At 43.6% G+C, this 24,071-nt stretch overlaps 1 protein-coding gene across 2 annotated transcripts; it reads left to right on the top strand.

Moving 5' to 3' along the window:
* The first annotated feature begins 854 nt into the window (after positions 1 to 854).
* LOC310770844 (up-regulator of cell proliferation-like) lies at positions 855 to 14,927 on the top strand. 2 transcript variants are annotated; one of them, XR_014552359.1, is made up of 5 exons: positions 855 to 889; positions 3,930 to 4,028; positions 4,219 to 4,290; positions 7,739 to 13,268; positions 13,612 to 14,927. XR_014552359.1 is itself a non-coding variant. In XM_083663551.1 (4 exons), the coding sequence occupies exons 2-4, from the start codon at positions 4,001 to 4,003 to the stop codon at positions 12,412 to 12,414; spliced, it is 4,776 nt and encodes a 1,591-aa protein (XP_083519677.1). In that variant the 5' UTR covers positions 855 to 889; positions 3,930 to 4,000; the 3' UTR covers positions 12,415 to 14,927. The 2 variants fall into 2 exon arrangements, 1 of the variants encoding a protein (XP_083519677.1); XM_083663551.1 differs by having other exon boundaries at positions 7,739 to 14,927.
* The last annotated feature ends 9,144 nt before the right edge of the window (positions 14,928 to 24,071 follow it).

Below are 24,071 nucleotides of genomic sequence, written 5' to 3'. Positions count from 1 at the left end.
GAGGAGACACGTGCGCGCTCCCGTGAGGTGTGAGGTGGGGAGGCATTTGCCGATGGGGGGGCAAATCTCGGCGCATCCTGTTTCCACGGTGATGGGAGATATACATAGATATACTCAAATCCCCATGGGGGGGGTCTTGTCTGCCCAGGGCGAGTTAAGTTTTAAACTCTTCACTAGATACTTTCATGTTGAGTGTTGTCTTGTCAGTCTTTTTGTCTTAAGTCTATAGCATTTATTTTTGAAGTATTTACAGTATCTAAATCCTAATGCTCATCACCCTGCCAAGAGCCCCAGGAGGCAACATTAGTGATTAGAGGGGTCCTCTGCCCCCTCCTATTGGTGAAAGTTGGTTTTGACCGGCCTAGTTGTAGTGGTCCTTATAGAGTGATGTGCATTTTCATACTGTGTCATTAGTGTACAGTGGGTTGCTGTGCTTTATAGTGTGCAGTGTTTCTGGCAGTGTGTTTGCCAAGTTCCTCTAACTCACTTGACTTGCAGTGCTGTGCTTTAAAGGAAAGTGGGGGCATCTAAGCTTACTGAGGGTTGACCTTTGTGGGGCCTTATTGCTGGGGTGCTGTTTTAATGAATTGTTGTATCCAAATAAAAATTGTATCTTTTGTACCTTAACAGTCTCTGTGGTGAACATTCTCTTTCCCCTGACACCGGACCAGACCGGTCTAACAAAGGTGGTGGCAGCATTACACTATCTTTAAAACACCTAACAATCAAGGTTTATTAGAATAACAACAAACCATAGCTAAACCTGTTCTGCAGGTGACACATTTTGAGTTGCTTTCACGTTCTGCAGTATAAATGCTGCAGACACTGACCTAACTACAGTCATCCCGGAGCCTCCTGCGCTGCCTCCTGCGCTGCCTCCTGCTGTCAGGTAAGTCACAGTTGAACTAAATTAGTTTGAATCCTTTTGCTCTTTTGCACTGGACTTCAAAAGTTTTCAAGTTTTATCTAGATCCCCAATAGCTACAGAAATGCTGCAGCTAGCCTGGGGTCCGCAAGACAGACTTTACATAGTGAGAGTGCAAACATACTTACATCATGACACACAACATACACATATCATACCTACAAAAACAGACAAAAAACAAAATACAACAAGACAAGGTCCTGATCGGTTAATAATACAATATAGTATAATTAGCATTTTTCATTCATTGTCTAAGTTTATTTCCTATCAAATTCACAATCTACTACTATTCAATATATACATAATCAGACACATACATAGCTATTCACATACCTACACACCTAAATATACATGTATATATATTCAACTATTTTCCATACATATTTTCAATTTACATAATCAGACACATACATAGCTGTTCACACACACACACACACACACACACACACACACACACACACACACACACACACACACACACACACACACACACACACACACACACACACACACACACACCTATATATACACATGTATATATATATATATATTCACATACTTTCCATACTTTCCTAGAGAGTGACAATTTCTCTTGTTAAAAGATGTTTTACAGAGTTTGACATTAATTTGGCTATTTTCTTGTATAATATGTCTGGGAAGTAAGTTCCATTTTTGCATACCTCTGTACATGACAGTTTGCTTAATTGTGTTTGATCTTGCTTTTGGAAGTGTAAAACCTACATAAGCATGTCTGGTAGAGTAGTAGTCTTTCTGAACTAAGAGATAGATTATTGTACAGAATTAAGGGAGTCTTTGTAACAAAAAATATTCCTGATAAATACAAGGAATGAGTAAATAATCAATTTTTTAACAAATAACCAAGCTAAACAATTGTGCATTGAGACAACATTTGTTCTATACTCACAGCGGAGCGCTATACGTGCTGCTTTGTTTTGTACCATTTGTTAAAAAAAAAAAAAAAAAAAAAACATATTCATTGTTACATTAGACCATACTACAGGACAATAATCAAGATTGGAGAAAATTAAAGCTTGAATCACATGTTTGATAGTATTCCGCAACAAAAAATGCACACATCTTTTAACAACAGAAATACCACTACCCATTTTAACAACTAATTTATTTGTGTGTTTTGACCATGATAATTTACTGTCTAATGTAATTCCTAGACGTTTAGTCTCCTGGACTTGGTGGGGTCAGCTCGCCATTCCGAAGTGTCGGCATTCCGATCATTGACTTCTATGCTTTCGGAGAGGCTGCCCTTTTTATCTCCAAAAAATGTTTCGCCGAGAGGTTAGGTTCTGGGGGAGGTTAGGCTTAGGCGTGGGGGGTGGGAGAGGTTAGGTTTAGGGTTAGGGTCTGGGGGAGGGTTCTTTCGCAATGGCGAGACAGATCTCAATTTTGTCGGAATGCCGGTATTTCGGAGTGCCGACATTTCGGAATGCCGAGGTGTCCCCGGACTTGGTATAGTGTACCATCACTTTTCAGACATATTCAAGTTGTTTTTTAATTACCTGTGACAACCCACATGCATTTGTGACAGTTAACAATCTTTTTTTCAATAGGCACATTGGTGAAAACCAATCAATGTTCAGGTCCCCCATGAAATACATTTCATGACTAGAATCACACATGATCTAACATGTCACATATTTGATCTAGATACACATTATCCGCACTTGGTGGTCTGTAACAGCAACCAATCAACATTGGCTTCAAATGAGGCAAGTGTACTATAGCCATAAAACTTTAATCTCACTACTCATTAAATCATCCCTAATCTTCACTGGAATATGATTCTGAATATAAAAAGCTACCCCACCCCCAAATGCATATCCCTCATAAAAATGCTGTATCCATCTATTTTAATGGCCCATCCTCACATGTTGAATCAAGGTGTGTTTCTGATACAGCTAAAATATGAAAGTTGTCTGAAAGTAAACATTTCTGATATATCATTTAACTTATTCCTAATAGTGCAAATATTTACATGTGCTATCTTTAGGGGGACTGCCCCCTAGTCCGATACCTCACGAGTCCGATACCTCACGAGTCCGACACCTCATGGTTTTGGGTTAGGGTCTGGGGGAGGTTAGGTTTAGGCGTGGGGGTGGGAGAGGTTAGGTTTTGGGTTAGGGTCTGGGGGAGGTTAGGTTTAGGCGTGGGGGTGGGAGAGGTTAGGTTTTGGGTTAGGGTCTGGGGGAAGTTAGCCTCTTTTTTCGGACTCGTGAGGTGTCGGACTCGTGAGGTATCGGACTCGTGCCATGGCACCATTTTTAGGCCCTTCTTAGGTAGATTAGAATTGATTAAGATTGACCTTTATGATAATTACCTTGCTCTCTATCTAATAACACAACATGTACAAAAAACAATTAAACATATCGGGCCCTATCTCCCGACAGGCGCTATCCCCTAATAGCGATTGCGCACCTGTTTGCACGTGCCTTAAGGCACGGAAGATAGCATTCCGCCTTGCGCCGTCTGCCAGGTGTTCTAGTTTTGCTCCCCGGGGACAAATAGTCACACATTTACACCCGGGTGTAAATAGTCAAATCGGATATTGACACCCGGGTGCAAATAACATCTGCCTTTATTTTCTCTCTGATTATAGAGCGGATTAAAACCAGCATTTCATGCTGATTCATGTTGTCATATTCGAGTATTTTGTCGTATTATTGATCGTATCAATCAAATTGCTCAAAAGTTCGGAAATGTTTGTTGGAGCTCAGCGTTCCTTGCGCTCACTCCTCGCAACCAGACATGACTTTAAAGAATGAAAGTGACATCTTGAGAGCATTTTTGATATTTTGCAGTACATTGCAGTGCATTAAGACTTGAAATGTGGCATCAGAGTTTGCACCTGAATATAAGGTGTTAATTTACCCATTATCCATAACCAACATTGCCATTGCACATAATAACTATTTGTATCCAGTTTATGATGTATTAACAATGAGTCAATGATTTATTGACTGATTGACAGATTGATCTGGATGGAGATTCTGGGGAGTTGAAGCACAGGGGAATGAAGAGGAAATACCAACCTAATCTACAATGGCCACAAAAAGAGAAGAGCGTGCAGGTATGCCACCATGCAGATTATGCACTCAAATGCAATTTGTTGTGAATAACAAATCTCTTTGTATTATTCAATATATCATTCACCAATTAATTTTGATAGCTTAGTATAATGAGTGAAAAATGAGACCATGTCTGTTTTTGTGTGTGTGTTGCTTTCATGTCTCTTCCTGGGTATGATTTGTACTGTGCAGGGTTGACTTACGGCACACAGGAAGGGCCAGAAAGACAGGAAGAGGACGAGAACGAGTATCACTCAAAACAACGTGAGAGAGCATCATTTCAACACTATGACAACACTACCACAACTATGTATTTTCTTTCTATTTATTTATTTAATTATTTATTTATTTATTTATTTATTTATTTATTTATTTATTTATCTATTTACTTATTTAAAAGACAGAACATTGACGGGACAACATGGGGGAAAAAAAACAATAAATACATGGCAGGACAATTAACACAATTCTGTGTTAATTCTGTGTGTGTGTGTGTGTGTGTGTGTGTGTGTGTGTGTGTGTGTGTGTGTGTGTGCGCGTGTGTATCTATGCCCGCGTGCTTGCGACGTGTGTGCGTACGTACGCATGCCTGTGTCACACAATTGTCAGAAAAGGAAGCAGTGCCAGGCTGGTATCCAGCAGAGCATGTGAGCGGAGCGGAGCGGTGATAATTACCGCTCTTCGCTCCCAGAGCGTCCTTTCCACCCGCTCAAGGCCGCTCAAGACCGCTCCGCTCCCCGCTCGATACAAATTTCACCCGCTCGCACTCACCGCTCCACTCCGCTCAAAAGAATAAAAGAGATAAAAAGGCCAGGGTGTTTTCATTTGCGTTTAAACGCCTGGGCAATGGGCATTGCTCACTACAAATAACATGAGCTCAGCAGAGTCGGCTGCATGTTCGTTTCTCTTCCTTCTCGTCTCGCAGCAGCTGGCAAGAAAATAGTGGGCGTTCACATGAAGTAAGCCAAGTCTTCTGCCGGGACGCAAATTCCCGTGAGTTGGTGCATCGCAGAGACGGAGAAAAAAAATTGAAAAAATTTGCCCATGGCGGGTACTACAGCTATATTTTAAGTTTTTAGGCCTTTGCACGCCATAGACACAGATATGTGACACCATCACCATCCCTTCCCTGTTTTTCTGCCGCTTACTAAATACCATAGAAAATATTTTTTTCATTCTCATACTTTTTAAGCTGTGCAGCCGCTTTAATGTGTGATTTTGAGCGTACTGTATGCACCTGGAGGTCAGTAGTTGATCTGGGTGAATCCACGGCTCAAAAAGGTTGAGAACCACTGATCTACAGCATCATCTAACAGCATGCTGCCTATAGGGGTTTGTATGAGGAAGCTCTTTTGTCTGTTCTCACGTAAGCCCAGATAAAAAGTGACAAGGCAGCGATATTTGATTGGCATCTGGGCCATGACAGGTCCTTGGCAGATTAAACAAAGACAACACAGAAACTTAACAGTGGCAGGAATCTTCAGGTGATACACCCACACGAAACCCTTTCAGCTGCCAGCTGGCTGCCATGGCAAATAACTGAACTTTGTTACAGCATAAGGTGCACTGCTTCTGGAATGTGACAGAAGTGTCAGTGACAGCCATGAAGAACAAGTTTATTGCTATCAGGCATGGAGCAGAGGCTAAAACAGAAACTAAACTTTTTGGCCGATATTGTTATGACGAGTCATAGGAAACATCACAGTAACAGGGAAAATTAAAATGTTTCGGGGCATTTTGGATAATTTCCAGTGCAAATTTAGCAATTGCAATAGCATTTTTATTTATTCAGGTCTCTATTTGTTTTTTTGCTTAGTTGCCTACAGTCTATGCTGCAGAGACCAGGAGGCAATTTGATGTTTCACATGCTTGTGCAGTGTAGGCTCACTCTCCTCAACAACAACAAAATCACACCCGGGTGTTGAAGTTCATAGAGTATGAGTGTACTCTCTGAAAATACCTTGAAAGTGTTATCATTTATATGGTCCCCCCACCCTCAGTTGACTTTATAGCATCGTCTGATTTTTCTTTCTGACCAAATGCACAGTAGACCACATTTCAATTGAAAACTCTCCTCCTTGTACTACCGTGGCTCCTTTTTCCTCTGATAAGCCTGCTGGAACCTCCTGTAATTGGTCAGAAAATCCGAACCATCCAAAAAATATTTTCACGCTACAAATTAACCGAACCATGGTCCAGTTTGATCCGCACAGAGACCACAGGCCCCATCTTCCAACAGGCGCTATCCCCTAATAGCGCTTGCGCACCTGTTTGCGCATGCCTTAAGGCAGGGAAGATAGCATTCCGCCTTGCGCCGTCCGCCAGGTGTTCTGCCGAGTTTTGCTCCCCCGCCCAGCAGCAAAAAAAAGTATCCCCACCTCACGGGAGCATACTTGTAATGATTTATACAGAAATGTAACTGTTTAAAAGTGATATAATTGTCTGGTAGATGACCTTAAAACAGTCCCGAAATATGTTGGGATGCAATTCTCAATGGGGTGCGCAAACGTTCACGCCACATGTCGCAAGCGCAAATTAGAGCCGTGCCAAAATCATCTGCGCCCCAAAATACCTGCGCAAACGGGATTTGGGCGGTCTTAACTACCAGAATTATTCACAGGTGTGGCCAGGCAATGCTGGGCATTACGTCAATCAAAACCAATCAGATTCCCGTCTTGCAATGGCTGTTTGCGCGAGGCATGCAATATGCTGTAATTCTCTCAATGCGTAATACAGTGTACTCACTCGCGAGGACAGAGAGAGCTTATTGACAGATTGTCTGTGGTGCCAACGACCCTCCAGGTTATGAAGGTAAATAGCTTATGTCCATTGTCCAACAAGTTTTCTCGATTAATTTCCCTCTTTGCGATGTGATAAAAGTTTCTCAGTGAGTTATAGGTGATTGCCTCACTGAATTATCTGCTAATACCCAATTTTAGCAGCATAATTTGATGTCCTGGCGTGGTAAGGCTGTGCGTAATGACATATCCAAAAGGGATTTTACTTGCACTCCGCTGCGCTGCACGGAGATTATGGTGCGCAACCCAGCGCAGAGAGGTATTTGCGCGTAAGAGGTCCTTTTCAAAGCTCTTAGCGCAAAGTAATTGCGCGCTGCTGATGATAGCATAATGCCATCTATCACCAGATTTTAGTGCTGAAACGCCTGCTTTGGCTTGTGGCAGCCAATACCCAGTACAATTATCACAGGCATGCGCTTGTGTCCGCCCCCAATTTGCATTGTGCACGGCGTTAAACGAGCGCAAACGCAAAATTAGCAAAATTAGTGCTTTCCGGACCAAACAAGGTAGATGTGAAAGCCCCCTAACAGTGATGTCATTTCTAATTAAGGTCAGGGTGTGTGTGTGTGTGTGTGTGTGCGCGTGCATGCGTGCGTGCGTGCGTGCGTGTGTGTGCGTGCATGCGTTTTGTGTGTTGTTGTTTGTTTTCTTTCCTGTCAAACAAGTTTTTTTGTTTTCTTTTCTCTTCTTTCCTCTCAGACATTTCGTCTTTCCTGTCAAACAAGCCCCCATGTCTCTGGCACTCTTGACTCTTGTTTGTCCCTGTGGTTACAGGCAGACGTGCTTCAGAAATACACAGAAATGATCAGAAATAGCTATATCAGTCACTGAAACTTTATCTGATGCAAGTGTTTCAGCATCACTGATCATTTCAAAAACCATTTGTAAAATGGATTTTCCTCTTTCTCTTTTAGGCTTTTTGGACTTTCTCGCTAAACTTGGACTGGAGAAATTCTATCCCAACAAGCTTTCTCTTCGATCACTCCTGGAGATAAACAAAAACAACATCTTTGATAAAGACGTTGAATCAGTGGAAGATATACCATGGTGTTTTCTCAGAAAACTCTTTAAAATCAATGCAGAATGCAGGAACTGCACACATCTATCAAACAGTGACGAGGAAGACTATGATGTGTTTGACCGAGACCTTTCTGCTGCAGATGAATCCACAGATGACACTAAGGTTAATCCTCTTGACCTCATCACAGCACTTTTCCTATGTGCTGACAGCTTCTTGCAACAGGAAATGGCCCTCAAGATGTCAATGTGCCAGTTTTCTGTTCCTATGCTCTTACCCCATGGCAATAACAGTCAGACTTCTCTGATGTTATGGGCTCTGAGAGGCATCCTCAAAGAGTGGCGTCCACATGATATGTCTGCATCAAAAGGGTTTGTTGAAGACAACATTGTTCAAGCAAATATACCACTCTTCTCCTTCGTAAGGCTGAAGAACTGTAGTTTATCCAAGTCTCAATGTTTGAATCATGTTCTCAGCACTGGTCAGCAGAATCACAGTTTCTTCATACACAAAGATATGGAAGGAGGAACAGTTCAAAGAAAAATCAGTAATGGATTGGTAGAGGTTTGCTGGTACCTTCCTTCTGGTAAAGAAAAGCTTGATGCATTTCCAAGGCCAATTGCCGTTGCCAATTTGAGAGGAGAGGTTTGCAAGTCACTAGCAGAATTCAGTTTTCTTTTTCAAGTATCAACAGCTACCTTTGTATTCCTGGACAAAGTTGAAGAACCTGAGCACAGCATTTTGAGTTCTCTTCAAGATGTGACATCCAAACTCTTCATAGTTGTTAATTGCAAGGAGGGGGATGCTCGTGAGAACATGATGTCTGTTAAGAACACAGTTAAAGCCTTAGATTTGCCAAAAAACCATGTGAAAATCAAAGATTCAAAGGAAAATGTCACAGAGTTTTCTAAGAAACTTTGTACAGCCATCAAGACAACACTGACAGATGTAACAACCGTAATAAACCTTGAAAATATGCTTGGTAAAGCTATTGAACTTGGTCTGTCTGTGGATGAATCCAAAAATGACCTCCAAAAGAGAGCAGCAGAGGAGATCATGAAAGAGATTGGTGTGCAGAGTATACCAGAGTACAAGAAACAACAGCTTCCTTTGCAAGGAGATCCCTGGAAACAGTTAGCCCGGTTAGAAAAGGAGGAATGTAGATTGCAAAACGCTGGTGACTTAGGACTGGAAGAATACAAATGTCAGCTACAGGCAGAGAAAGTACACATTAGGAAGGAGCAAAGCCAATACGAACTATCTGGAGCAATGAATACATTTATTGCAACCTTAGACACAACTGACAAAGAGGAAAGAGATTTTTTTCTTAAGTGGATGAAACTCAAGCTTGATGCACAATCACGGACCAAACTGTCTGAACTGCGCGACAAATTCAAAGAACAATGCGAGAAGAAAGATACAAAGCGTATTGCAGAGTTGGATCACGCTTTGCTGGAAAGCTCTTTGGGAATAGAGCATTACATGAGAGAGATGGGACAGATCTATGAGGCTTCCTGCTTCAGCTCAAAAAAACCTTCTGATGAAATATCTCGTCTCCCTGGGTTGGCTGCTGAAATGCTGTTAGATGGATATCCTTTAGAACTCTTGGATGGAGATGCTTCCAACATCCCAGAGAGATGGGTGACTGATGTGCTGATGGAGCTTCACAGGAAGGTTGGAGAGAAGAGCAGACTGTTAGTACTGACTGTGTTGGGTGTTCAAAGTACAGGGAAGTCAACACTGCTCAACACCATGTTTGGTGTGCAGTTTCCTGTCAGCAGTGGCAGATGCACTAGAGGAGCTTTCATGCTCTTCCTCAGAATTGGAGAGGACATGCAAAGCGACTTGAATTGTAACTTTATACTTCTCATTGACACAGAGGGTCTAAAGTCTCCTGACTTGGCACAACTGGATAATAGTTATGAGCATGACAACCAGCTGGCAACTTTGGTCATTGGTTTAAGTGATGTCACCATTATCAACATTGCAATGGAGAACTCAACAGAAATGAAAGATGTCCTGCAAACGGCAGCTCATGCATTCTTAAGAATGAAGGAAATTGGGAAAAAGCCAGTTTGCCATTTTGTGCACCAAAATGTTGCTGGAGTTTCGGCTCATATGAAGAACATGACAGAAAGAAAGCATCTCTTGGATCAGCTCAATGAAATGACCCAGATTGCAGCTGAAATGGAGAGACAGCCTTCGGTTAAAGCATTCACAGATGTGCTGGAATATGACATGGAAAAAAACAACTGGTACATCCCAGGACTTTGGCATGGAACTCCTCCGATGGCACCAGTCAACACTGGTTACAGTGAAGCTGTAGCAGATTTCAAGACAAATCTCTTGGAGACCCTGAAAAATGACACAAACATTGAAGTCTCACAGATACCAGACTTTCTGAAATGGATGAGTAGTCTCTGGAAAGCTGTGAAATATGAGAACTTCATTTTTAGTTTCAGAAACACTCTTGTGGCTCAAGCCTATGACAACCTTTGCCAAGAGTTCAGTCAATGGGAATGGGACTTCAGAAAAGAGATTCTCTCCTGGCAGACAGCCGCAGAGTTGGAAATCTCCAATGCTGACAATGAATCTGACATACAATGTTGGGATACACTGGTTGCATCAAAAAAATCAGAGGCAACAGATAAAACATCAGTCAAAAAAAAAGAAATGATGGATAAACTTGATGCCTACTACAAAAGGAAAGACAAACATGTAAATCTGATAGAGAAAAACAAAATCGACTTTTCCAACAGCATCAATAGTCTTGCAAATGAAATCAAACATTCTGTGAATAATACATTGGATTGTGCCCTTGGGCTAAAAATAAGCTCAAAAAAGGCTCAGGACATTCAGAGGAAATACAGAGATGTTATTGAAGAACGGGTGATGAAGCTCCTAAACACCTGCAAAGAATCATCGCGGACCGATAAACAACTGAGAGAAGAGTTTGATAAGATGTGGGAAGGAGCAATTGTAAATGTGTCTGTCCTGAAAGAACGAGATATATCTAAGCGTATCCTCAGGCAGTTGAAAAACAACTTCTCCAACAGGATCAGTGAGGAATTGCAGAATACAAAAGACCTATATGAAATTGGGAAGGAGTCATTTAAGGCCAGCAGTAAACATATAGACCTTCGCTTTTGGCAGAAGATCCCGTTGTTCAAACCAAAGATGAAAGCAGAATTGCAGAGCTTTGTAGACAATGTAATTGAGTCTTGCACACAGTTTGTGAAATATACTGCAAATTCAAACAGAGATTACAATGACACTTTCACAAACGATCTTCTGAAGAAAATAGACGAATTCCTTATACAAAGCTACCAGAGCCTCAAAACAAATGCCAAATTTGAAATTGAGCTGACACTTCACATATGTGGCTTTGCTTCAAGGAAATTCCGTCAAATGCACAGAAAATACTTGTCAGATAATGATCCCCAAACTCAGTTGGAGAAGTACAAGACTCAGTACTTGTCAGATTTTCTGGACTTGTACAAAAAGGAAGATCATTGCCAACGCAAAGCAACTGATTTTGTCCGGGTTTGCATCAAACCTGCTGTGGAAGAGTACATCAATAGATCTCTTGGAATAAACATTGTGGAGGAAATGACAAATTGCCATTCACTAGAGTACAGTTCACGCTCATTTTTCCAGTTTGGCATTCTAAAAGAGTTGCTGGATAAGGAAGACTTTGAGAGTTTTGTCAAGTACATTGATAAATATGAAATATATGTTAAAGATTGGATATTTCAGCAAATCAAGCAAAAAATGTCAAAGGACAAGACTTTGTGCAAACTGAAAAATGACAATCTGGATGTAATAGTTAAAAAAACAAGAGCAGCAATTGAGCAGGCCTCCAAAGGAGAGGATGGCTTTCCATTGCCAGATAATGAGAGCATCACAGAGCTCATCAACAACATGCGCAATAACTTGAAAAAAGACATCTCAATCTCAATGGAGGCTGTAAAAGGCGTACTGTTTCAAATACAAAGCACATGCCATCCATTTACCAAGAGCGTCATTCAATCATTGGATGACTTGAGGGAAGAGCTGCTCCAGCAGGAATTTTCAAACTCTGAAGACATCACTGAGATGCTGAACAAACTTCCCATCAAACCACAGGATGAGCTCTTCAAGCGGGTGTTTGGCTGTGGACAGCAATGCCCCTTTTGTAAAGTGCCATGTGAGGCTGCAGGAACAGGCCACACGGAACATCATGCAGCTGTGCATCGGCCACAAGGTCTTGGTACATACAGAATTAGAGATACTCAGAAGCTGGTGGAATCAATGTGTACAACTGACGTGCACAGTGAACGAAAATTCCGGAATTCAGAGACCAAGTGGAAGTACCGTCCTTACAAACAATACCGTACCTACTATCCAGACTGGAACATTCCCCCAGACCCCTCCATAGAGGCGTCTGACTACTGGAAGTTTGTCCTGGTGAAACACAATAAGAGATTTGCTGAAAGGTATGAGGCCAAACCAGCTGATGTTCCAGAGGCCTGGAGGAGAATCACAAAGAAACAAGCACTCAAGGGTTTGAAGGATGCCTTCAATATGAAATAAAAAATGTACATTCCTAGCAAAGTTAATTTAAGACAAATTTGAAAATGCAAGGATTCTGCAAATGGAGCTATAATCACACTCCAGTTAAGACAGATGTGGGGACTGAATAGATTAAGACATTCACTAAATTTGTTTTCTCCCCAATTGTACTTGGCCAATTCCAACTGTCCTGGTCATTGCTCCGCCGATCTGGGGAGAGCCATAGACTACTAGGCTAGCATGCTTCCTCTGATACATGTACAGTTGTTTCCAACCCCTTCTTTTCACCTGTCAGCGAGGAGTTTAACCAGCAGGATGTAGCGCATGGGAGGATCATGCTATTCCCCCCAGTTCCCCTTTGCCCTGAACAGGCACCCCGACCGACCAGAGGAGGCACTAGTGCAGCAACCAGGACTCATACCCCACCAGAAGTACCACTGCCGGGAATTGAACCCGGGTCTGTCCGTATGGTGGTAGGCGAGTGCTTTTACCTCTACACTACCCAAATGCCCTCAAAGACATTCACTTTAATTAAAGACAGATTAATAGTGATTGAAACTATTTTTTGTCAGCTAAAGGCGAGTCAACGTGTTTATTCACCACAATTAAGTACTTGTCAATTATTTTGTAACCTCTTACAAATGGACAATAATTCCATTATTTCATGATCTATAAATAATGTATAATGTATAAGAATAAGAAAACTTATTCTGAATTGTATGTTATGTTGATACAGTTTACTTTTTGGTTCATGCTATGGGCCAGACCAGCTAATGGAATATGATGGCACAGATAATGTTGAACTTCTTACATTTTTTTAGGCAGATGATGAGTTGAACAAGCCATATTCAAGTTAAAAAACTGGAAATATTTTGGTAAGCCAGGCTTTTATTTTTGACATTTACTATATCACAGATATTCTTCCATGTTTATTTTTGAAGATGGGAAAAGCTTAGTTTTATCTAAGTTACCAGCTAATATAGATAATGCTGAAGTCCTGATGCATGCTTTTTAGATGATGAGCTGAACAGCAAGGTCAAGAGCTGGAAATAGTTTGGTTATGATGACCTTTTTACATTTACTTTATCACAGTTATTCTTATTTAATGTTTTTATTTTGATGATTGAAAATGTTTTCCTTTAAGTTACCAGCTAATGACAGTGAATACTGTATCATTAGGTCTGTAGATCATTGAACTTCTGTCTTATCTTTTTTTAGACAGAGATGAGTAAAACAAGCCTACAAGTTCAAAAGCTGCAAATAGTTTGGTTATGTCAGGCTTCATTGTTTTTACCAGCTATTATTGCATGTTTATTTTTGATGATTGGAAATGTTTGCCAGCTCATGTAGATAATGTTGTACTTCTGACTTATATTTTTTTAGACAGATGTTGAGCTGATAAAGCTGTAAATAAGTTGGTTACGTTAAGCTTCTTATTTTTTCTTATTTTTTTTACATTTATTATATTACTCATTATGCCCCCCACCTCCCTCATTTATTTGAGAATGCTATGGCATCCCTAGCTCTGTATGTAATGTTAAACTTATTATATTTTTAGGCAGATGATAAAAAGTTGAACAAATCATACATGTACATATACAAGTAAAAAAAAATCCAGACACAGTTGTTCTGATTTTAATGATTGAAAAATATTTTTTCTTTATCCAAGTCACCAGCTAATATAGATATTGTTGAACTTCTGTCTTACGTTTCTTTTTTTAGACAGATGATGAGTTAAGCAATGATATACAAGTTCAAAAGCTGGAAATAAATGGGTTATCAGTCTTCTTTGTTTTTTACATTTACTATTATTATTTGTATTGCAATTATTATTTGTATTTTTTCCTTTATCCAAGTTGCTTCACAGGTGCATATGATTGGTGTGCACAATTTTGATGAATTATTATATCATTCCTTTTGAAAGTCTTAGTTCAAGGGACTGTGAAGATTTGAACAAAGCATACAAGTTCAAAACTTTTCACAATATCATAGTTGTTATTTTGACATTTGAAAATGTTTTTCCTTTATCCAAGTTACCAGCTAATATAGATATCGTTGAATGTCTGTCATAAGTGTTTTAGACAGATGATGAGTTGAACAAGCCATATACAAGTTCAAAAGCTGGAACTAGTTTGGTTAGGCTCCTTTGTTTTTTAAATTTATTATTATAGTTATTCTTATCACGTTTATTTGTGATTACTTTTTCCCCTTTATCCAAGTTGCTTTACAGCTATAGGTGCATCATGATGTGCATAATTATGATGATTATTATGATATTTCTTTTTAAAGGCTTAGTTGATGAAGACTGATGATTGATTGGTTGATTTATACTGTTGACATGTACATAATGCAATGTAATGATAATGATGATGATGTATAAACTGCATGTGAAAAAGAGATAATATTTTGAAATATATGTATGACATAATTATTAATCTATAAATGTATAGGATTTTATTTCTAATAATTACTTGCAATATATACATATATTTTCCAAAGAAAAAGCAATTGATGTGTATTTGACGATAAAACAAATCTAATAAATGTTAATTAAAAAGATTACCTAATTGTCTCAGAAATGTTTTAATCAGTCAGCCTGATCTAGGTGGTTGCCACAACAGAGACAGGAGCAGTAACATTATACCTTTTAGTTTGTAGCCTACATGCAAGAATAACCTTAACTGCAAGTAAAAAATTCTAATGCCCACTTACTGCCATTAGATATATTTCAGTAACACATGGGATATTTCAATGAATATATATATATATATATATATATATATATATATATATATATATATATATATATATATATATATATATATATATATATGGCGCATGACTCCATTAGCCAGTGGCGCTGCTCTTGAGGCAAGAGGAGGGCATCTGCATAGGCTAGGAGATCCCCCCCCAGTGGGGGATCAGGAGTCACGACTCGTTGGTGGCGGACTGGGGAGGTGGGTGGGGCAAAACAACGCTTCGGAGGACGGCTCAGGGGAGATGGACTGCCGTGAAGCTGCTGCTGCTATGATCGGCCAGAGAGAGAGAGGTGACGTAGAACCCTTGCTATATATATGAGAATTAACTGACGTCATATCTGACGTCATTACAGACGTCATACTAAGACTTTGACTGACCACGTCATACTAGAACTTGACTGACGTCAGGGGGTGATCGGATTAGATTATGCACGAATGGCCTTCAGCTTGAAATATGGTCTAGAGACCTCACTTCAATCATGAGAGGCCAGTTGGTAGGATTTAACGAACTTTATTTAGCAATCGGCATGCATGGCAAATACTTTGGCGCATGACTCCATTAGCCAGTGGCGCTGCTCTTGAGGCAACAGGAGGGCATCTGCATAGGCTTACCATCCTGCATATTTGTTTTAAATTGAAATACTTGCCTGCCGTATGCTTACCTGGCATGTTACCTGTGAAGAGAAATAATTGAAATTCATAGGCATTTGATAAGCAATTTATTTCATGTTTATACGTTGTTAATGAATATTTCATAGGCTACATGAAACTATGTACATTCTCACTGATGTTACTGTATGCATATAGCACTATGTGTGCAGTGTAGTGATACATGCCTTTTTTGTTGTATTTTTCAGTTTTACAGAAACGACCATCAGTAAAGCCACACGTTTTTGAACAAGACGGTTTTATTGGAGTTTTTGTTCACTATCTGTCAAGCCTTGCACAGACACGCAATCGTAAGGACAGAATACTTGGCTTGTGTTAAATGAGCCTACCGTTCGTCAATTCTAAACGTCATGCAGCTCTTTATTTTCTGTGGAGCAGTGCAGTGCTGTAGTGGTCACTGGTCAAAAAAGTAGATAAACTAATTTCTGAGGCAGTTTTCTCACATCGTGCTGTTATCTAAAAAAAGGTGGATAAATAAACTTCAGTCGCCCATATAGGCTACGAGACTATGAGGCTAGAACAACTGAAACTGAATCATATATCCCTAATATAATTGCTAGACCCAGGGGGTCGGCCTACAGGAGGCTTTGTCTGTCGGTCGGTCTGTCGGTCTGTCCCTCTTTTCCTCCCCAGCCATTCAGGAACGCTTCAGATTTCAACCACCAGGGGCAACAAAGCAGGTCTGGACTTGCTACCATTTGAACCAGCAGTGAATGGGAACACTAATAAACATTGAATTACCTTTAATTCAGCTGGTTTAAACATGTGCCGTGTAACTGTAGAGGATCTGTACTTGTTGTAATTGTGGTGCCTAGTTTGGTTCATTATTGGCCATTAGATCATATTAGATCATACTTATTTATTTATGGAATAGTTAAAAGAAAGACATGTCTAAATGTGGTCATTAACTACAGTACATTAGAGGGCAATAGAGGAACCACAACACCTGAAGGTAATTTGTATAAATATTACCTACAGCCAACTGATTAATGAGATGGCAATCAATAGTATGACAGCAATTGATCGTATTTACACAACCATAAACCCACAACACATTCATGAGTTGAAAATGTTTTAGCCACTCAAATTACATTGGGAAGCTGCGTTGGGCAGGTCAGGTGAGCAAGTAAAATCAATGAGGGTCTAATCAACAAGGGACAGGTGAATGTAATCAGACTGGAAGGTTTGCTGGTCTAGCCTATACACAAATCTACAACCAAATACCCCTATACACCCCCACCATGCTGTATTCCCATTTAATTCTAACAAAATGTTAATACGGCCTAAAATGATTTATACTTTTAACTTATAAAGTGGTTTGTAGGTGTGTTGCCTACTAGGAATTTGTTCCTTCTGGGTCTGGCAGAACCAGGTCTCCTGGTCTTGTTTTATTCTTATCAGCATCATCAGCATCATTGTTTATTTTGTGGTTTTCTGGCATGTTGGACTTACCCTGCTATCCGGGCGCAAGGAGCAGACAGAAAGTAAATGCTGGAAGAACGCTGGTCCGCCCGCAATATGCAATTAAGCAGATTGAAAACATTAGCTCAGCAGCTGGAGCTAGCTTTATAGCTACCAGCTAACTGTCAGGATCGGAGTTAGACGTGTGGATCTATTCGCGGGTAGTTGATGAAGCTGGGGTGTTGTGGAACTTGATGGCTGGGGCTGCACAGTTCGAGGTTTGGGAACGGTCGCAGAGATTGCCGAAGTTGCTGGTTGCAGGAGTTGCAGGTTGCAGACGTTGCAGAGATTGGTATGATCCTTGATCTTGATGTGAATTTATGAATCACTGGCAAGAGCCTGCCGGAACAGGCCCTTATAGATGTGAATATGACATCACCTGTGTTATGACATCACCAGCGAAAGGCATGAAAGAAGCTTATGAATCATGACATCATCAGTGATCGATGACATCATAGCAGGAATGACGACGTCAAGGTAGGAATGATGACGTCATCCTAACAGTACCCTCCCCTCAACGGACGTCACCTGGCGTCCAATGAGGCCATCAAGGATGGCATCTGGGAGACAAAAAATCCGTAGGTTCTGGTGGAGGTGCTCTTCCGCAGGTGGTTAAACGCAGGTGGTTAGGCCCCAAAGGGGGTGTAAGAGAGTGAGGTGCTCTTCAGCAGGTGGTTAGATGCAGGTGGTCAGACCCCAAAGGGGGGGTAGGACAGTGGAGGTGCTCCTCCCTAATACAGGATATCGAAGCCATAGATGGACCGATACGTAGATAGAACTTCCACCGGGTCCGGTGGATCCTCTGGGGCCGGCCATCCCTCGGGGCACGATCCAAACACGGGAGGCTGGAGACCATCAAAAGGGTCAAATGCCGCCGTCTCCGAAGGCAGAGCCGCAGGGGGATCTGACACAGCGAGGCCTGCCCTCCCGACCTGTAGTTTGGGGAGGTCACCCACCGTCTCCTCCTTTAAACGCCTCTTATTTCTTCTTGCTCTTGACCGAGGGCTGACGACACTACGGGAGCCTCCCAGCATGAGGCTGGAACCTACGTGTTGGTCAGGGACAGGAATTGGCTGCTGCTGGTGTACGGGTTCAGGCTCGGCGAGGGGAAGGTCCACAGGTTGTGCCTCAGGTACGGGTTCAGACTCGGCGAGGGGCAGGTCCATAGGTTGTGCCTCAGGGCCAGCAGACTCGGAGGCCCCCTGCGGGGGGACGGAGCCGATCTGCAGGCAGCGATTGAACTTCCCCATGAGACGATCGACAGTCCTCTCCAACTCCCTAACCCTCTTGGAGACACACTGCCACTCCTGGGTCCTGCAGGGAACGCTACCCAACCGTACAGATTTCTTGGCTGGACACGTAGAGTCTTGATCCACTGAGAGTACCACGGGCCGGCGAGCGGTGGGACCACTTACTGGACGCCGGGAGCAGGAGGAGAGGTAATGCCCGGCTCGACCACAGTACAGGCAGCTCCGGGTGTCCAAACGGCGCTGCCTCTCCTCTGGTGTGATGCGAACCCTGCCGGTCAGATCACAGTACAGATGGCTGCTGGGACTCGAATGTGGCTGCCCCTGCTCTGGGATGACGCGAACTCCCCCCCAGAATATGCCCTTAGCAGCTGGAGGCGGCCGAGAGGCAGAGCTAAAAGCAACGGCCGCTGTGGACGGGGGAGTAGCAGGTCTGGAAACCTCGGGAACGGCGGTGCGCTCGGAAGCTGGGGCAGGAGGGGCAGAAGGCTGCGGAATGGCACCCTGGGGGCCTAGCCCGTCGAGACGATCTAGCCGGCCAATCAAGAGGGCGTGCCGATCAACGGCTGCGGAAGCCAGAGCCTGGATTGCTTTTTCCTGCTGGGCGTGCCGATCAGTGGCTTCGAAAGCCAGAGCCTGGATTGCTTTTTCCTGGTGGGCAATCAGGCGTCTTGACTCAAGTGCGAGGTCTTGCAGAGGCTGCGGGGTGACACCCTGGGGGTTTAGCCCGCTGAGATGATCTAGCCGTTTTACCAGGAGGGCGTACCGATCCTCGGCCTTGGAAGCCAGGGCCAGGTGGGCCTTGTTTGCTTCTTCCTGTCTGTGGAGTAGTTCCTGAAGATGGAGCGTTTGCTGCATTTGCACCCGTTGTGCCTCCGTGAGTACCACACCCAGGCCGGAAACAAGCTCTGCGGTCTGTGTTTGTCGGGACTGCCACGATGACATCGCTGCCAGCAAGGTCTCCAAGGTGAAGCGGCCGGCGGGAAAACTGGCGTCTCAGGGTCTTCCTCCTTGATTGGGGGGAGAAATTTGCCCGCTAAATCCATTTCTGAGTGATTCATACTGTCAGGATCGGAGTTAGACGTGTGGATCTATTCGCGGGTAGTTGATGAAGCTGGGGTGTTGTGGAACTTGATGGCTGGGGCTGCACAGTTCGAGGTTTGGGAACGGTCGCAGAGATTGCCGAAGTTGCTGGTTGCAGGAGTTGCAGGTTGCAGACGTTGCAGAGATTGGTATGATCCTTGATCTTGATGTGAATTTATGAATCACTGGCAAGAGCCTGCCGGAACAGGCCCTTATAGATGTGAATATGACATCACCTGTGTTATGACATCACCAGCGAAAGGCATGAAAGAAGCTTATGAATCATGACATCATCAGTGATCGATGACATCATAGCAGGAATGACGACGTCAAGGTAGGAATGATGACGTCATCCTAACAATCTGCTAACAATCTGTTAACATGCTGGTCCACCCGCAATATGCAATGAATAAGCAGATTGAAAACAACGTTAGCTCACTGTGGGACGCCAGCGCTGCCTTGGCGCACAAGTGCACAACTTTCTCTCGCTCCCAACTTTCTCTATACACGCTCTGTCTCTATACACGCTCTGTCATCATTGGAAACAACTGGAAAACTGAAGAAGCTGGAGCTGTGGAAAAGAAGCTCAGTGGACACACTCAGTGGACACACGGCCATTAATGCACTAGTGGCAGTGGCATACACTTACCACTTGAAAGCGGAGTACAGCGCCGTACAGTGGTGACCAGTGGGACGACCAGACCAGGATGGGCCCCAGGTCGGGCACGCAAATTGTATGGACGAGTGGAGATGATAGGCCGCCGTGGCGCATGCGCACACACCGGCCAAAAACTATTTGGGAACCGTTTCTAGCCTACCTCGATAAGGTTAGGGGCCGGCAGGTGACTTGCCCAGCTAGTTCCTCATTGACCTCTTACACAACATCTCTTAGAAGCACATACAGTAAGCACCCTATCCAGCTGGTAGCGCCATATTATATTACAAAACTGTAATATTGAGTGTCATTGTGGCATGTGTGTCCCCCCTCCACCCTGTGTCTGAGCCTGTTTGTTTGTCTTGTTCTTGTTTTGAAATGATCACTATGTCTCACTCATTTCAGAAAACCCATTCTAGGAAATGTGTTTCATGGGACACCAGTAAAGGTTAGAACCCTGTAAACCCAGCGTATTAACATATTATTTAGAAAAAGGCCTATGTATTTTTCCTTATGGATGATATTTGAGTATACTATACATTACCTTATTCTTTATATCCAAACCTGGTATTTGTCTCTGTGCAGATCCATTGATAGTGACCGGGCTGGAGCAGGGATGTTTGACCAATCAGAAAGGAGCACAAGAGACCGAATGCCTTTGCAACCATTTGACTAACTTACTTCACTATACTGGTGGTGAGACATGCAGCTTCTCTAATGCTAGGTGCAATTTGGACAAGTTAGAGAATTAGAATGTAATAGAATAACCCATTATTTTGATTCACAGTAAGGACACGCACGCACGCACGCACAGGTTTTGGTACTGGTGTGAAGGTCCCTGCACTCTGCTCATTGTTCTGTGTCACATGACAGCACCTGGAGCCTACATCAGAACCTCCTGGTCCTCGACCAGGGCGCCACCTGCTGACGTTAAGCATCATCATCTCTGTAGGCTGCCGCATCTCTGTGATCAGCTGCATCACCCTCATCATCTTCCTCTACAGAAAGAAGAGGTAGAAATCTGAATATTTTTTTATTGAGTCAGAAAATAATTGTTAAGACGTATCTTGTATCAAAAGCACATCTCTGAAATCATAACCATAATGCAATTAAGTGACATAATTAAGGGTTTAATTTAAAATGGGGCTTCATGCTGTAAGAAGTTTGGATATATTGTAAAATAAAGTAAAAGTAAATGGTAACAGCCTCTGCTTCAAAACATTATTATTATTATTATTATTATTATTATTATTATTATTATTATTATTGTTATTATTGTTACTGTTATTATTATTATTATTATTATATAGGAAGACATAAAAATGGTAATAGTCCAGAATATATAGTAGAGTTAGTAAAATAATATATAAAAATACATAGGATGAGATAAAAACACATTCAACCAAAAATATGGTGAGAATTGAAGTGAGGTCTCCAGACCATATTTCAAGCAGAAGGCCACTCATGCATAATCCGATCATCCCCTGACGACAGTCAAGTTCTGGCATTACGTAGTCATTCAAAGCCCTAGCATGACGCCTGCTATGACGTCAAATATGACGTCAGATAATCCTCATATATATAGCAAGGGTTCTACGTCACCTCTCTCTCTCTCTGGCCGATCATAGCAGCTGCTAGCTCTCAGCAGTCCATTTCCCTTGAAGCCGTCCTCCGAAGCGTTGTTTTGCACCATATCTGCAGACCGAATCAGCACCCCCAAGTCCTCTCTACCCGTGGACAATCCCCGCGGATCTCTCAACGCTCCCCACTCCTGGTATGTCGGATCCCGAGCCAGAACAGTCCACGGGCAGCGACGACAGCTCAAACAACGATACCCTGTTCCGGATCGGCACGGAGCGCATTGGCCTTCCGAGACGGCCGGGCCGCAGGCTGCCAACGCGGGGCGCTCCACTGCGAGGGGCCGCCGTGAGACGCCATGTTCTACGTTGTCTTGCACGTCGTCAATCTTTTCCTTGCTATCTCCATTCACGGAGCAAATCGGCTCAAACAAAGCGGCCATTTCCCTCCAGCCAGGAGTCCGCCCCAAGTCAACAACAGACCTTCAGACTGACAATCAGTGACTAACATTTTCGTTCAGCAAGCAGCATGCATGCAGCCCCACTATTCTTCATCGGACGGGTGTCCAGGCGTCCAAGCATTCAGGCTTGGACGCCAGCTGCGCCAGCAGGGCTATGAGCAGTCCGTAGCAAACGGGCGTCTGCTCAGGGCGAAAAGATGGTCGCTATCTGATGACATCATCACCGGCCGTCACCGCCCCGGACCGGCCCCTCGGCTCCCCTGTTCCTCATCGCACCTTGTCACCACATGACAAGATCCTGGTTCACCCTGCACCTCAAGCAGACGCTCCAGCAATGCAACCTCCCGACGAAGAACTACTCCAGCCACTCCTTCAGGATCGGAGCGGCCACCTCGGCCGCCGAGCAAGGAGTGTCCTCCGCCTCCCTCCAGCAAATGGGCTGCTGGTCCTCATCGGCATTCTCCAGCTACATCCGCCCGGAGCAGGCGGCCATACTGGCGGCCCAAAGAACCCTCCTCCCTTAATCGGTGAGCATGGCAACGAACAGTGTCCCGGACTTTAAAATGTCTCATTGGTGGTGGCTCCCCGTAAGCATGGCGCCCAGTAAGGCGCAGTGAATTCCCCGGCTCATTTTTGGGGGGGGATAGAGAAAGAGAGAGTCGGAGAAAGTCAGGGTAGTTGCGCCAAGGCAGCCAAGTAGGCCAAGCCGGGAAGCGCCAAGTCAAACATTAATGTACCAAGATCAAAGGCCCGACCGAGTTGGGAGCGCCAGCCGCAAATAGCTTGTAAGTCGCTAAAAAGGTTGAAGGCCGGAAAAGTACAATCGCGAAGCGCCAAGGCGGCCAGGTGAGCCAAGCTGGGAAGCGCTATCGCGAGGTGCCCGACCGAGTTGGGAGCGCCAGCCGCAAATAGCTTGTAAGTCGCTAAAAAGGTCGAAGGCAGGAAAAGTACGTACCAAGATCGAAGGCCCGACCGAGTTGGGAGCGCCAGCCGCAAATAGCTTGTAAGTCGCTAAAAAGGTCGAAGGCAGGAAAAGTACGTACCAAGATCGAAGGCCCGACCGAGTTGGGAGCGCCAGCCGCAAATAGCTTGTAAGTCGCTAAAAACGTCGAAGGCAGGAAAAGTACGTACCAAGATCGAAGGCCCGACCGAGTTGGGAGCGCCAGCCGCAAATAGCTCGTAAGTCGCTAAAAAGGTCGAAGGCAGGAAAAGTACGTACCAAGATCGAAGGCCCGACCGAGTTGGGAGCGCCAGCCGCAAATAGCTTGTAAGTCGCTAAAAAGGTCAAAGGCAGGAAAAGTACGTACCAAGATCGAAGGCCCGACCGAGTTGGGAGCGCCAGCCGCAAATAGCTTGTAAGTCGCTAAAAAGGTCGAAGGCAGGAAAAGTACGTACCAAGATCGAAGGCCCGACCGAGTTGGGAGCGCCAGCCGCAAATAGCTTGTAAGTCGCTAAAAAGGTCGAAGGCAGGAAAAGTACGTACCAAGATCGAAGGCCCGACCGAGTTGGGAGCGCCAGCCGCAAATAGCTTGTAAGTCGCTAAAAAGGTCGAAGGCAGGAAAAGTACGTACCAAGATCGAAGGCCCGACTGAGTTGGGAGCGCCAGCCGCAAATAGCTTGTAAGTCGCTAAAAAGGTCGAAGGCAGGAAAAGTACAATCGCGAAGCGCCAAGGCGGCCAGGTGAGCCAAGCTGGGAAGCGTTATCGCGAGGTGCCCGACCGAGTTGGGAGCGCCAGCCGCAAATAGCTGTAAGTCGCTAAAAAGGT

This window comes from Poromitra crassiceps (assembly GCF_964638095.1).
Source record: "Poromitra crassiceps genome assembly, contig: HAP1_SCAFFOLD_247, whole genome shotgun sequence".
In the NCBI taxonomy this organism is placed as follows: domain Eukaryota; kingdom Metazoa; phylum Chordata; class Actinopteri; order Beryciformes; family Melamphaidae; genus Poromitra; species Poromitra crassiceps.
The sequence above is the reverse complement of the archived record's forward strand: the minus strand, read 5'-3'. Positions and strand labels throughout refer to the sequence as shown.

Bases quoted from the DNA above. Each gene is read 5' to 3' on its own strand.
- LOC310770844 (XM_083663551.1), top strand. From the start codon at position 4,001: ATGGCCACAAAAAGAGAAGAGCGTGCAG. The intron at 4,029-4,218 runs GTATGCCACCAT...TGTACTGTGCAG, and splicing joins AAAAAGAGAAGAGCGTGCAG to GGTTGACTTACGGCACACAG. The intron at 4,291-7,738 runs GTGAGAGAGCAT...TTTCTCTTTTAG, and splicing joins CGAGTATCACTCAAAACAAC to GCTTTTTGGACTTTCTCGCT.